Source organism: Liolophura sinensis, chromosome 8 (assembly GCF_032854445.1).
Source record: "Liolophura sinensis isolate JHLJ2023 chromosome 8, CUHK_Ljap_v2, whole genome shotgun sequence".
Lineage (NCBI taxonomy): Eukaryota > Metazoa > Mollusca > Polyplacophora > Chitonida > Chitonidae > Liolophura > Liolophura sinensis.
Window position 1 is genome coordinate 54,346,941 of NC_088302.1, and position 13,114 is coordinate 54,360,054.

At 41.8% G+C, this 13,114-nt stretch overlaps 1 protein-coding gene across 1 annotated transcript in view; it reads right to left on the bottom strand.

The window, feature by feature from the left end:
- Positions 1–13,114, bottom strand: part of LOC135473922 (uncharacterized) — a 107,509-nt gene that overhangs the window by 47,163 nt on the left and 47,232 nt on the right. The window contains 15 exon segments of the mRNA XM_064753863.1: positions 298–429; positions 978–1,202; positions 1,952–2,086; positions 2,501–2,773; positions 3,499–3,666; positions 4,015–4,224; positions 4,524–4,685; positions 5,836–6,018; positions 6,329–6,484; positions 6,956–7,255; positions 9,185–9,394; positions 10,898–11,167; positions 11,404–11,511; positions 11,998–12,177; positions 12,629–12,895. Coding sequence (XP_064609933.1) covers positions 298–429; positions 978–1,202; positions 1,952–2,086; positions 2,501–2,773; positions 3,499–3,666; positions 4,015–4,224; positions 4,524–4,685; positions 5,836–6,018; positions 6,329–6,484; positions 6,956–7,255; positions 9,185–9,394; positions 10,898–11,167; positions 11,404–11,511; positions 11,998–12,177; positions 12,629–12,895 — 2,979 coding nt within the window.

The following is a 13,114-nucleotide window of genomic DNA, read 5'->3' on the forward strand; positions in this document are numbered from 1 at the left end:
GTTGTTTAACAATTTTATGCGCAGAGAAAACAAGAGTAATGAACACATTGGGTGATGTCTTAAATCTTAAATTTATGGTCATTATCAGGTCAGTAAACTTTTTGCAACATTTGTGTTTCATATAAAGCCATGCTTTTAGTCAGTCATCTGTGTAGAGGCTCAATCAAAAAAGGCTGTTTAATTTTTTCACCAATTAAGAAATGTGAATCATTTCCATTCAACACACTGGTCTGAAGCAGTGTGAAGCATTAGACAAGGGGGAGATAACCCTGTTCAGTTGAGATAGGACCCTCTTACCTGAGACACAGTAGTACCCAGCCTGACACAGGCCGGTGGGTGTAGCGCGGCCAGGAGTTGCACAGTACGAACCTCCCACACATGGGGTACACTCCGTCTCATTAGTCAACATCAGACGATTACCATAAGTACCTACAACACCATACAGACAATGTACACATACATTTGTGCTGAGGACTCGTCTAACCTTCTAACACATGCGGCAAGCATTATTAGCACTACCACGTTATTCTTGTTAACTTATTATTCTATTTCAACAAGTTTTTTCAACCTGTTAGCAACATTACTAATGTCGCTTACAATATAATATCAAGCATTATTATCATCAAACCAACAAATCCTGATTTATATGCCAGTCTAGGTTCTTTCTTCCATAGCAAAGTCAGCTCAAACTTAATGCACACTAAAACATATGAGGCATAAGGCTAAATTATGCACCTCTTTAGAATAACTGATATGACTAGACTATGACTATTCCTGCTTTACCATATTTCGTACACATGACAGGCAACACCTGCACTAGTGAACAACAATCCATCAAATTTACAATAAACTCTGAATAGTTATCAAATTTTTCATTTTCAACTTAATCTGAATAGTTATCAGATTTTCCATTTTCAATGCTGTACTTTAACACATATATCTGGTTTCTCTTGAAACCCTAAAGCCAATGATCTTACCAACAGGGCAGGGAAGGTAGCCACTATCTGTGCCAGTGGGACAGTAGAATCCCTGAGGGCAAGGGTCTAGGTTAGCTCCGCCGATACAGTAGTGACCCTGAGGACAGGTGTAGCAGGAGGCAGCACCCGTGTGATTCATGTAGGTGCCTGGGGCACAGGGGGTGCCTGTGTCTGACCCCTCTGGACAGAACTCACCTACAGGGCAGATATCGCCTGTAGCACCATCTACAGGTACAGAAAGACAGAGGGAAACTGCTACAGTTTGTAAAACTTCAGATTAAAAGGTGTGCAAGTTTATACGGTTGTCTATATCAGCTTGACAAAATTTAAAAAAGAAAAGAAAAACATTCACTAAGGTTTCACTACAATATATAAAGATGACATCTGAATTATAGAAAATGTCAGAGAACTACATGTGCATGAATGTACGTGTGTTTTTTCACGCTGAATAGATAAGCAATAAATGTGTGCTTCTTCACAGCCAGCTTATAGCCAACAAAGAGCAAAAGATACACAGCTTAACTTGAATAGAAGTTAGTGTAATTCTCAACCTTTTCACATGTTTTCAAGGTGTAAAGTTGATATTTCATATTCAAAAATGTTGAGTAATTAGGGTACCAAAGATCTTGAATTTTACCAGAACTGTACATCCCAAGACTCAACTACCATATTTCTTCAACCTTTTCACAAGTTCACCTGGTGTTGCTCAAAGCATAGTATATGGGCATTTCTCTGCCTGAATTAAAAAAAGTACAGCAATGCCCTGATGTAGGAAAACCCACCAAACATAAACCATCACCACGATAATCCAAAGATTGAGGTGGAAAAATTGCCTTCAAAGTCGTTCTTTAAAACATGAAATGGTTAAAGAAATAGGGTACATCCACGTAGATTAATACTAATGCTTTCTGCATGTACTACTTCTACATAGCCAATACTGAGGAGAGGCAGCTGTTCCATACATGTAACATTACCTGTTGGTGTTGGTTCCCAGGCTTTCTCCACACAGTAGTAACCCGGAGCACACCTGCCTGTGACTGTATTGTTGCCAGACTCCAGGCAGTAGTACCCTGCCTCACACGGGACACAGTCTGACAGACTCTGCTTGCCTAGTGAGAATCATTTACATAGCGTCAAACACAATGTCACTGCCTTTTACGTTTATTTTTTCACTGGTGTTTTACGCCGTACTCAAAAATTTTGTCAATTAGGTGTCAGACTGAGCGGTCTGGTATATGGATGGAGGGAATTCAAGTGCATGGTGTAAGACACCATCTTTCACCTGAAAGATTCAGCGAAGCCAACGAGAGCTGGAATCTAACACCTGGCCTCACTGGTCAAGGGCCTGGCATGTTAACCATCTGAGCCAGTGAGAGTGCTCCATTAAGGGTTGTTTTTTTTTAAATAATAACTTTGCTTCACTCAAAATTTATTCCATTCTATCCCCTAAGATGTCCATATGCAATCAAAACTAACCCAGTATAAATTACATGTATGACATGATTTTTGACAAACTCTCTCACTTGTTCCTGGCTGGTAGTATCCCCTCGGACAGGGCACGGGGCTGGGGGTTCCGCTAGGGCAGTAGTGCCCCACTGGACAGAGATAGCCGTAGCTCTCACTGGAGGGGTTGGGGGTGTAGGCACCCAGCACACAGTAGTGCCCAGCTGTACAGTCCTGGTAGGGCTCCACCAGTCCGGTAGTGGGACATGACATGCCCGGGTCACATGGTATACACTCATTAGCGTAACGTAGACCTGTGAAGTTGTTGTAGGTGCCTTCAGGGCATGGCTCACCTATAACAGATCATTGCAATGTTGGTGAACCTAGACTGTTGGTGGACACTGGTATCTGTATAAAATGATATGACATGAAACTCAGTCCATGTTGAAAATATAACCACAGTGACCTACTCGCAGGTCAAGCTGCAGTGAGATAACATTATGTTTGAGCTGGACATGACATACCATGAAAGTGAATAAGGATAATTAAGCAGAAGCTCTCTGTGGTAACAACTGCAGTAACACTTCATAAAGTTACACTTCACAACTTTACATTTCAGAATGTTTACACACTTCAGAATGTTACACTTCACAAAGTTACATTTCAGAAAGTTTATACATTTCAGAAAGTTGCACTTCACAAAGTTACATTTCAGAATGTTTATACACTTCACGTTACACTTCACAAAGTTACATTTCAGAATGTTTATACACTTCACGTTACACTTCACAAAGTTACATTTCAGAATGTTTACACACTTCAGAACATTACACTTCACGAAGTTACATTTCAGAATGTTTACACACTTCACGTTACACTTCACAAAGTTACATTTCAGAATGTTTATACACTTCACGTTACACTTCACAAAGTTACATTTCAGAATGTTTACACACTTCAGAACGTTACATTTTACATTACACATCACAATGCTACACTTTACAATGCTACACCTTACAACATTACACTTCACAAAGACACACTGATTACCCAGTAGTTCAGGAAAGATACCCCTTACCAATGACAGATCCCTGTTCACAGTAGCGACCCACAGGACAAACTCCATCTGCAGGCCTTGGCGTGGACACCCCTCTTCCACAGTAATAGCCTGCATCACACAGTCCCTCAGGGGCGGGTAACCCTGGGGTTTCGCAGTAGGAGCCATGGATACATTGCCGACACTCAACTGTGGCAAAAACAGATAGAACATGAAGAGTTAATAATATTCAACTGGGAAAGACAGAGCAAAACAAAGTGTGTATATTCAACCCATTATACTTTGATATAGCCTTTCCATGCATTAAACAATTATTTATTTATTTACTTTTCCTTTTGTTTCATTGGTGCTTATAATTTATCACTTTTTCACGATAAAGCTTGAAGACAATAAAATATTGTTATTCAGGCAAAAAAAAAGTAGGTGCTCTTGTAAATTTAGTATCAGCAATTTCACTGAGCTCTTATACAAATTCTCCACTGAATGACAGTAGTATTATCACAGCACCTGTCATTTCGAGCTAGTGTGTGGCCTTACCGTCAGACTCAAGTCTGTCTGCATCGCCATAAGACCCAGGTGGGCATGGGTTCTCATACGCATGTTTTGTTCCTGTGGGGCAGTAATAACCCTGGGGACAGTTCACTGGGTCTATGATCCCAGTCACATTGCCCAGCTGGTAAGGGTCACAGTAAAACCGTGATGGACAGGGATCACAATCCGCTTGACCTCTCGATGGTTGGTATGTTCCTGTGAAGAAACAAACAGAGATATGTACTGACATCCTTGAAATGAAGACGAACAAAAATGTTTTTCACACACATCTCATTACAGGTTGCCTCAAAAACTTTACAGGTAAGTTGAAACATCTCAACAAAACAGTGTATGTCATCCTCAGATCTACTATTAATTAATCTACTATTAATGTACTATTAATGTACTATTAATGCTGAACGTTACTGAACAGAAAGGCATGTCCTTATATTTTTGCAGATTATAGATTTTCTGTTTTGATTACCAGTGATTACTGATCTGCCTTCCTGACTTACCTCGTGGGCAGATCTCTGGGGCTGGGCTCCCCTGTGGGCATCTGGACCCCTTTGGGCAGTCGTACTGGGCAGGGGTAGGAGATGTCTGTCCCCCAGGACAGTAAAACCCAGGGTCACATGGACCACTCTCCACAACCAGGCCCTCACCGTCACAGTAATACCCTGTAATGCACAGGTGGGCATAGGTACATTATGGGAATGTAGCATCAACAATTGAGACTTCTCTAAATAATAATCATTATCACACCCACACGTAGGACAGTCCTAGCACCCACACATAGGACAGTCCTAGCACCCACACGTAGGACAGTCCTAGCACCCACACGTAGGACAGTCCTAGCACCCACAGGTCGGACAGTCCTAGCACCCACAAGTAGGACAGTCCTAGCACCCACACGTAGGACAGTCCTAGCACCCACACGTAGGACAGTCCTAGCACCCACACGTAGGACAGTCCCAGCATCCACACGTAGGACAGTCCTAGTACCCACAAGTAGGACAGTCCTAGCACCCACACGTAGGACAGTCCTAGCACCCACAAGTAGGACAGTCCTAGCACCCACACGTAAGACAGTCCTAGCACCCACACGTAGGACAGTCCTAGCACCCACATGCAAGACAGTCCTAGCACCCACACGCAAGACAGTCCTAGCACCCACACATAAGACAGTCCTAGCACCCACACGTAGGACAGTCCTAGCACCCACACGTAGGACAGTCCTAGCACCCACAAGTAGGACAGTCCTAGCACCCACACGTAGGACAGTCCTCGCACCCACAAGTAGGACAGACCTAGTACCCACACGTAGGACAGTCCTAGCACCCACACGTAGGACAGTCCTAGCACCCACAAGTAGGACAGTCCTAGCACCCACACGTAGGACAGTCCTAGCACCCACAAGTAGGACAGTCCTAGCAACAAATGCTTCTATTTTCACTGAAAACATAGTTAACAGACTGCGGCCAAAATTATGAAGTGGGTGAACTATGGTAGTCCTAAGCAGGTCACACAGACTTCTTTCTTTCTTCACCTGTAACAATTATTTTATTCCTTTTATTCAAGAGCCCTAATTATACTCCTTGATATGAAAGTGCCATCCAGCATAAAATAAAAGGTTTGGGTAAGAAAGCAAACACATCTGACTATCAGATGTAGGTGAGTAAACGAATATAAAAGCATGACCAATTTCGTCTGGGTTGGACTCACCAGCAAATCATTGCCTCTTTCTTTACACTCATACTGTTAGTACACTAATTTAGTTGAAAGTTTTCTTTTACTCTCCTGAAATACAGGGCAGTCATATTACTGTACCTGGTGTACATGGCCTGCAGTCAGAGACGTTGATGGTCCCAGAGACGTTAGAGAAGGTTCCCGAAGGGCAGGGTGTAGCCGTTCCTGACCCCTCCTCGCAGTAGTGCCCCTCCCAACAACGATAGGCTGCAGGGCTGGGCTCACTCTGCCCACTAGGACAGAAATACCCTGCATCGCAAGGGCCTGTAAATGAAACACATGACTGATGGGAGATCTTAATAAACCTCAATCAATAATAAACAACTATAAAAACAGAATTATTTCTTCTTGTGTTTAAATATCAAAAGAACAAAAATCTAGGATATTTAACTGGTCTTGATTATAAAGTCCTACTCGAGAATAATGACTTAGTCTAGTTTAATCTCACAATAACGCAGGTCGATGGTGTATAAGCGAAATATTTTTGAGTACATAGTAGAATACAAATTAAATAAATAAATGCTATACCAAAATTCTCAACAAAATGCCTGGGTTGTGGCTTTGTGGGACATACCTGACGGTGATGAGAGCTCATAGTCAGCACAGTACGATCCTGGATCACAGCTGATCGGTGCAGACGAGCCTGAAGGGCAATATGACCCCGGCTGACATTTACCGCCAGTGAAAGGTACATCAGGACATGTGCACAAGTCTACACTGCTGAAATTCCCTGATAAAACACAACAGATTTCAAAATAGTTTCACTCTGAAAGTTACATCATTCTTTTAGGTGAAACATTTCCAATAAAAGCAAAATTCTGCATAATGTCTAGTTTCCAGAGAATTACATCAACAACCAAAGTGGACACACCTTTAGCATTTCGCATGGATAAAAAGCTTAATCTGATAATACTTTAACACTTGGGATAAGTTAGAATAATTCAACCCAGATCAATCTGCATTTTCTCATTACATTACTTACAAACCAATACTTGTCACCTGTAATACAAATGTCTTAAATCAACAGCAGAAGTGAAATTCCCTGGTGAAATCAAATACCATGAAATTTAATCTCATAATTTTACTTCTGCTGTTTAAAATCATAGACACTCAAAGTGAAGAATTAATTCAGCCTTTTCAGTAGGGGAAGAGCTCTCTTTCTCACATGACTGTTCCCTGGATTCCGTGACTCTAACCTTACCTATGACCACGGGTTTGGCTTGGACGGCCCTGCCAGTACAGTACCATCCCTCAGTGCAGTTCCCTGTGGGTGATGCCAGCCCATCCCCCTCACAATACTGTCCAGGCAGGCAGTCCAGACAGGCAAGGCTGTTGTCCTGGGTGGTCAGCGGGTTGTACGTCCCTGACGGGCACTTGTGCTCAGTGTCAAACTCTGTACCAGGGCTGCAGTAGTGACCGACAGGACAGGGGAAAGAATAGGGGTCACTGGTGTTCTGTAGACAGTAATATCCCCCTGGACACTGCTGACAAGAAGACTGACCTGTAACCATGACGATTTGAGACAAGGTGGTGAAAGTATGCCTGGTTAATTTGTTTATTCACAAGGTAATACATGTATGAACAAACACTATATACACGTACAAATCAGCCACACTATACCATTTATTCACTCTTTTGAATTAAGCATGCATGTACATGTAAGATAAGCAATATTACAAACAAATGATGGCATCTAGGGTATCCTATTGTGATAGCTCAGTTCCTCAATCTTTTGTTTTCTTTGTGAACTAGGCTTGAACATTTTGCTGTTATTGAAACTCTTCTTACAAACACATCTAAGCAGTCTTACAGATGTACTGGGCGAATTTCTAGCAGATTATGCCTTCTGCAAAGAAATGTATTTCAATATTTCCACAAAGCAGTTCTGTATTTTGTTACAAAGGTCAAATTCTAATCTCTCACTATGTACAGTACAACTCAAGCTAAAAGTCAATTGTTTGCCGCTTGTATTGCCCTTCGTGACACTGAATAACGCTCCACTGGCACGTGACAAACTCTCTACTGGGCTGTGTCGGAGACCTGCTGAGGCACGCAGGATTATGGTTGGAAGGTGTGAATATTGCTCTTTCTTCAGACATAGGCCCGTCCTTGTTTGCAAGCCCTAAGGTGTTGTCCCCTTGAACATATCTGAACATATACTTGGGCATGAAAAGCTGAAAATTTACCTTGCAATATATAACCTACCTCTGCACAACAAAATCAGTTTATCAACTTGAACACGGGAGTAAATATGCTATCAAAGTGATGTCGACGATCGGCACACTAATTTTGTTTATTTATTTGTTTATTTCATTGATGTTTTACACCGTACTCAAGAATATTTCACTTATACAATGGCGGCCAGCATTATGGTGGGAGGAAACTGGGCAGAGCCCGGGGGGAATCCACGACCATCCGCAGAGTGCTGGCAGACCTTCCCACGTATGGCTGGAGAGGAAGCCAGCATGAGCTGGAATTAAACTCAAGGGACGGCATTGGTGAGAGGTTCCAGGGCCATTATGCTGCGCTAGCACACTAACCGACTGAGCGACTTTCTAGTGAATAAAGCATGTGCAATAGCACAAATATGTCGCGTTTGTATAATGGTGATGACTAATTAACATTATGTATTCATATTACTGCAAAGATCGTCTAAGTCTCATGCCAAAAGAACTAAAAAAAAAAAAGAAAAGATAACCCAGAGCACATATGTTCAAGTCAGATTTGGGCATCACCAGACTGCACACCTTTCATGCTAATTCCAGTGGACGGACATGTAGGCCGAGCTTCAGCTACCGATGTTTTCAACAAGTAACCCGAAATGGCTGGTGTATTTGTTTTTAATCTGACTGGTGTGTTAACTCAGTTTTCAAGATTAACCTACATCACTAATTGTCTATATAGACTTGCTCAGTTGCTGACCAAATGGTCACCCGGGGAGTTGTACAGGCGAGTGATTTACACAGTAAATTTAGCTCCAGCAGCCAGTTTTGAGATTAATTTATTCCTACTGTTTACAATTTTCAAAACCATACAGTGTTTGTCAGTCAATAAAGTCTGACACTTGTGAACATCATCTGCTTACTCAAATACAACATGCCTATCGTTCTTAGTGTCACTGTTGGACACTAAACCTACGTGAATTTTTCTTCCAGTATCTGCATGACATTTCCGAATATTTTATTTAGACAGACATCTATCTTAATCCCAGATTAACCCTACAATAATCTACTTTGCTGTTGCTTTGCACAGTCAGTGCTTAGGCCTACAAGCCCTACACAAACATTGCACAAACTCCCTACAAGACCTCTACGATAGCGCTAATATCCTGCCTGGTTTTGACTTTTAGCCTGAGCTGTACTGTACATGCAGAATTTGTGATGTTAGTTTTTCTGACTTTCATTAGATGTTCTGGTTTTCATGGTATTACCTGGACTGGATGTGAAGGAGCCAGCTGGGCAGGGCATGGGTATCGTGGAACCTCTTAGGCAGAAAGACCCTACAGGGCACTCAGCCCCAACACCCTTGTGGGGAGAAGAGGAGGTAGGCGTGGCGGTGTCTACCCCATATTCGCAGTAATACCTGGCCTGACACTCTCCTTCCACATCAGGCAATCCCGCTGTACCACAATAATAGCCACCTGTGAAGGGAAGGGACAGGATAGGGGTAAATCATCGGAATCAACAGAGCTGATACATGATCTAACAGTCATGCTAGAATTCCAAGACGTACATTAAAATTTTAGCACAATGAAGAATTTGTAATGTTGAATCAGACTAAAGCTACATGCGGGTCTTCATCAGTACTTCAGTCTTTGGTCTGATGATTCACAAAATTACATGATTCACTCTACATCATTGATTGGATAACAAACATATCAACGATAGTGCCCACATGTCCTGGCAACACACTTGAAACCACACAAAGCTTATTCAATACAGTATAGCCTAGTTATTGTGCGCTGTTTTGGGGAAGCTTCTTTAGGGCATTATAGGCTACATCATACTGTAACGAAATCACCTTGAGATCCTATATAGGCCTATGTGGTTTTGAACTGTGTTTTGTCAAATGCATTTTCATTGTTAGTTTACTATAAATGAGTAAAAGTTCTGTTACCTAAAGATCCAATCATAGTGTTCTACGATACACAAGGTTTTTATATATGGAGTGCCAGCATCTCGGCACTGTCTTGCTCATATCCTGCGAAGATGGCCTGCTATTGCTTAAGCACAGTCATACCAGCATCTCAGCACTGTCCTGCTCATATCCTGCGAAACTGGCCTGCTATTGCTTAAGCATAGTCATACCAGCATCTCGGCACTGTCCTGCTCATATCCTGCGAAGATGGCCTGCTATTGCTTAAGCATAGTCATACCAGCATCTCGGCACTGTCCTGCTCATATCCTGCGAAGATGGCCTGCTATTGCTTAAGCATGGGCCTGAGGTGATCTACTAAACTCTGTGTATTTTAAACCTTTCCACAAAATAAAATCAGTTAATGTAGGTTCGCCCACTATTTTTACACCTGGTATCCACTTTGTCTATGCCTGCTCGTATCAGAAGTAACTCATGGAATTCAAAATGCCTCAGATGCACAATGGTGGACTTGCTAGACTACTATGAACTTGATCATGTACCCCCATTACATACATGTAGCTACTGAACAAAATAAAAAATAATGCAACAGCAACAATGCCCCATGAAATTGGAATCAAACTTGCTTGCCAGGAAATGTAATTATTCATAGAAAAGTTCTTTTAGTTTTGCTTATGCCGATGTGATATTCAAAATCTTAAACCTAAAATACTGAAATTACTCCTGGATCAAACACCAACAGTAAGAAATAAAGCGAATGATCCAGGGCTATTTACATATATTTCTTGCTGAAAATCCTAGTTTGTTAGCTGTTTTAGATGTTGTCATTCAAAATGTAAGCCTTCTCATATAAAAGCACACCACCGATTTTGGGGGGGCAAGATTTGGGTCGCATTATATTTCTGAGCATCATTACTTGCAAAACTGGTAGTTTTGTGTCTATTTAAGGAAATATGACTGTGTCTCCAAAAATCCTCTGATCCCACACAAAATTTGCTGTACATCATCTGAACACTGTTGCTCCTACTTTCTAACCCCCGGCTCTCACCTAGACATGGTGTACACTGGTCCTCCCTGGCCAGGCCTGTCCGATTCCCAAAGCTACCTGTCGGGCAGGCCTGTAGGTCTGCCCCTGTCCCCTCGGGGCAGTAGTAGCCTTGCCTGCAGGGGTCAGCCCGGTCACGGTTCACACAGTAGTGCCCCTCTGGGCAGACCAGACAGGCTGCAGCCCCCGTGAAGTTCATGTAGGTTCCGTTACCACAGGGTTGTGGGGCAGGGGATCCCTCCACACAGAAATGACCCTCAGGACAAATGTCACCTGTAATGTAATGAAGGGCAAAACTAGTTACCCGGAGACACTGTCCAATTAACCTAATTAACCGAAGAGAACAAGTCTAAAAAAGCTACTAGCATTCAAAAACCTATTCACATACTACTGAAAAGCTCCTTAATATTGATATAAATTGTGATAGCACTTAAACATGGAAGCCATGCTCTTTTCCAACATACCCCATCAGTACTATGGTGGTCAAAATTTCTTATTCAAACCCGTACCTGTGATACCATCCGTTGGAATGCTTGAGTTAGCTCCCCTGGTGCAGTAGAATCCAGCGCTGCATGGACCAGTGACATTAACCTTGCCCAATCCCTCGCAAAAATAACCTATAGAAAAAAACAACATATCACATGTTATTTCTTTAAACCCACACTGTACATGACATGTGGTTAAATTATAAACAAGTTTTGTATAACTTGATATTAACACTTATCAATGAAGACATGTTAAAAGCATGCTTCTCAAGTGCTGTATAAAAGCAGTGACAGCATCCTTGGACAACTGTCCATTCCTGATTCACAGCAGGAAAACTTGCAAAACAAAAACTAAAAAAAAACACTTGTCTTGTTCTCAGTAGCAAAAAGAACAGCTACAAGATTAGTCATTTTATTTTACTATTAAAACTTCCTGACCATGATTTCCATCCACATTTTTTCAGTAATCTCTTCAAGTGATTTTTGTAAAGGCTTGATACTTTGCACTTGAATTGTTACATTCTTGTTTGCTTAAAGTTTAACTCTGCTTTCATCATTATTTGCATTTTATAACAACAGAACAGAAAGCCTGCACACATAAATGTTACACCAACTTACCAGGAGTGCATGGAACACACTGATCAACATCACCGAGACCAGTGCTGTCAGAGAAAGTCCCTGTGGGGCAGGATTCTGGGGTGTGGGTACCATTAACACAGTAGTGACCACTTGTGCAGACATCACCATAGGCTTCCCCAACTGGGTTAGGCTGTACAGAACTCAGACTACAGAAATGACCTGAAATAGTTCAGATAGTACACCAGTTTGTTAAACAACTGGACCAAATCCAGGTAACATCACTGTTGTTTTTATTACCTCAAGCAATCTTACCTTAATAAGTAAGGGAGAGAACTAGGTTTGAATATATTCTACCACAGAGAAGTTCAACTAAAAGTTTATGCTTTCAGACAGATGAAATGGCATTCCTCAGTCAGCCATGGAATCAACATTAATTAACAGCATTACAGGTATAATTTTGTGTACTGTGCTTCATGTTTCATTTCAATCCTACTACTAGCAATCATGTAAAGTTCAAACCATGCCTCATCTTCAGAAAGATACAGAGAACTTCACTATGACTGGAATGACTAAAACTAGCATGCTGTCAATATTAACTAAAAGTAAACCTTCTGTTTATCCACTGACATGTATCTGCCATTGTCCCAAGTGCTTGTGATGATGTACTGACCTGCCCAGCATAGCCCTGTAGGATTGGTCAACCCGGTCTGGCCACAGTAGCTGCCCGGAGAACATGCCTCACATTCAGAGCTGGTCATCAATCCCTCACGGTCACTGAATGTGCCCACTGGACAGTCAGTGCCCTGAACACTGCCCACTGGGCAGTAGTGACCCGCTGGACAAATATTCCCGCTAAGACCGTCAGAGGGAGTGGAATTGTAGGCAGCAGAGATACAGTAGAATCCAGCTGAGCACTGACCAGTAGGCTCAGTGTTACCTGTAAATGGACATGTTAAGGTCTGAACAGTAATACCGCATGCTTAACCATTCCACAATGTATGTTTCACAAGAGAATTATTGATTCTTATGGAAGATTGTGGACTTGTCACATGGCAATTCAATAATGACTTGTAATTACTGAGTGATTAGAACAGATAAACAAACTGGCTGTAGCTTGCTTTGTAAAAATTTTTAAAAGATGATTTGGTTATTATTG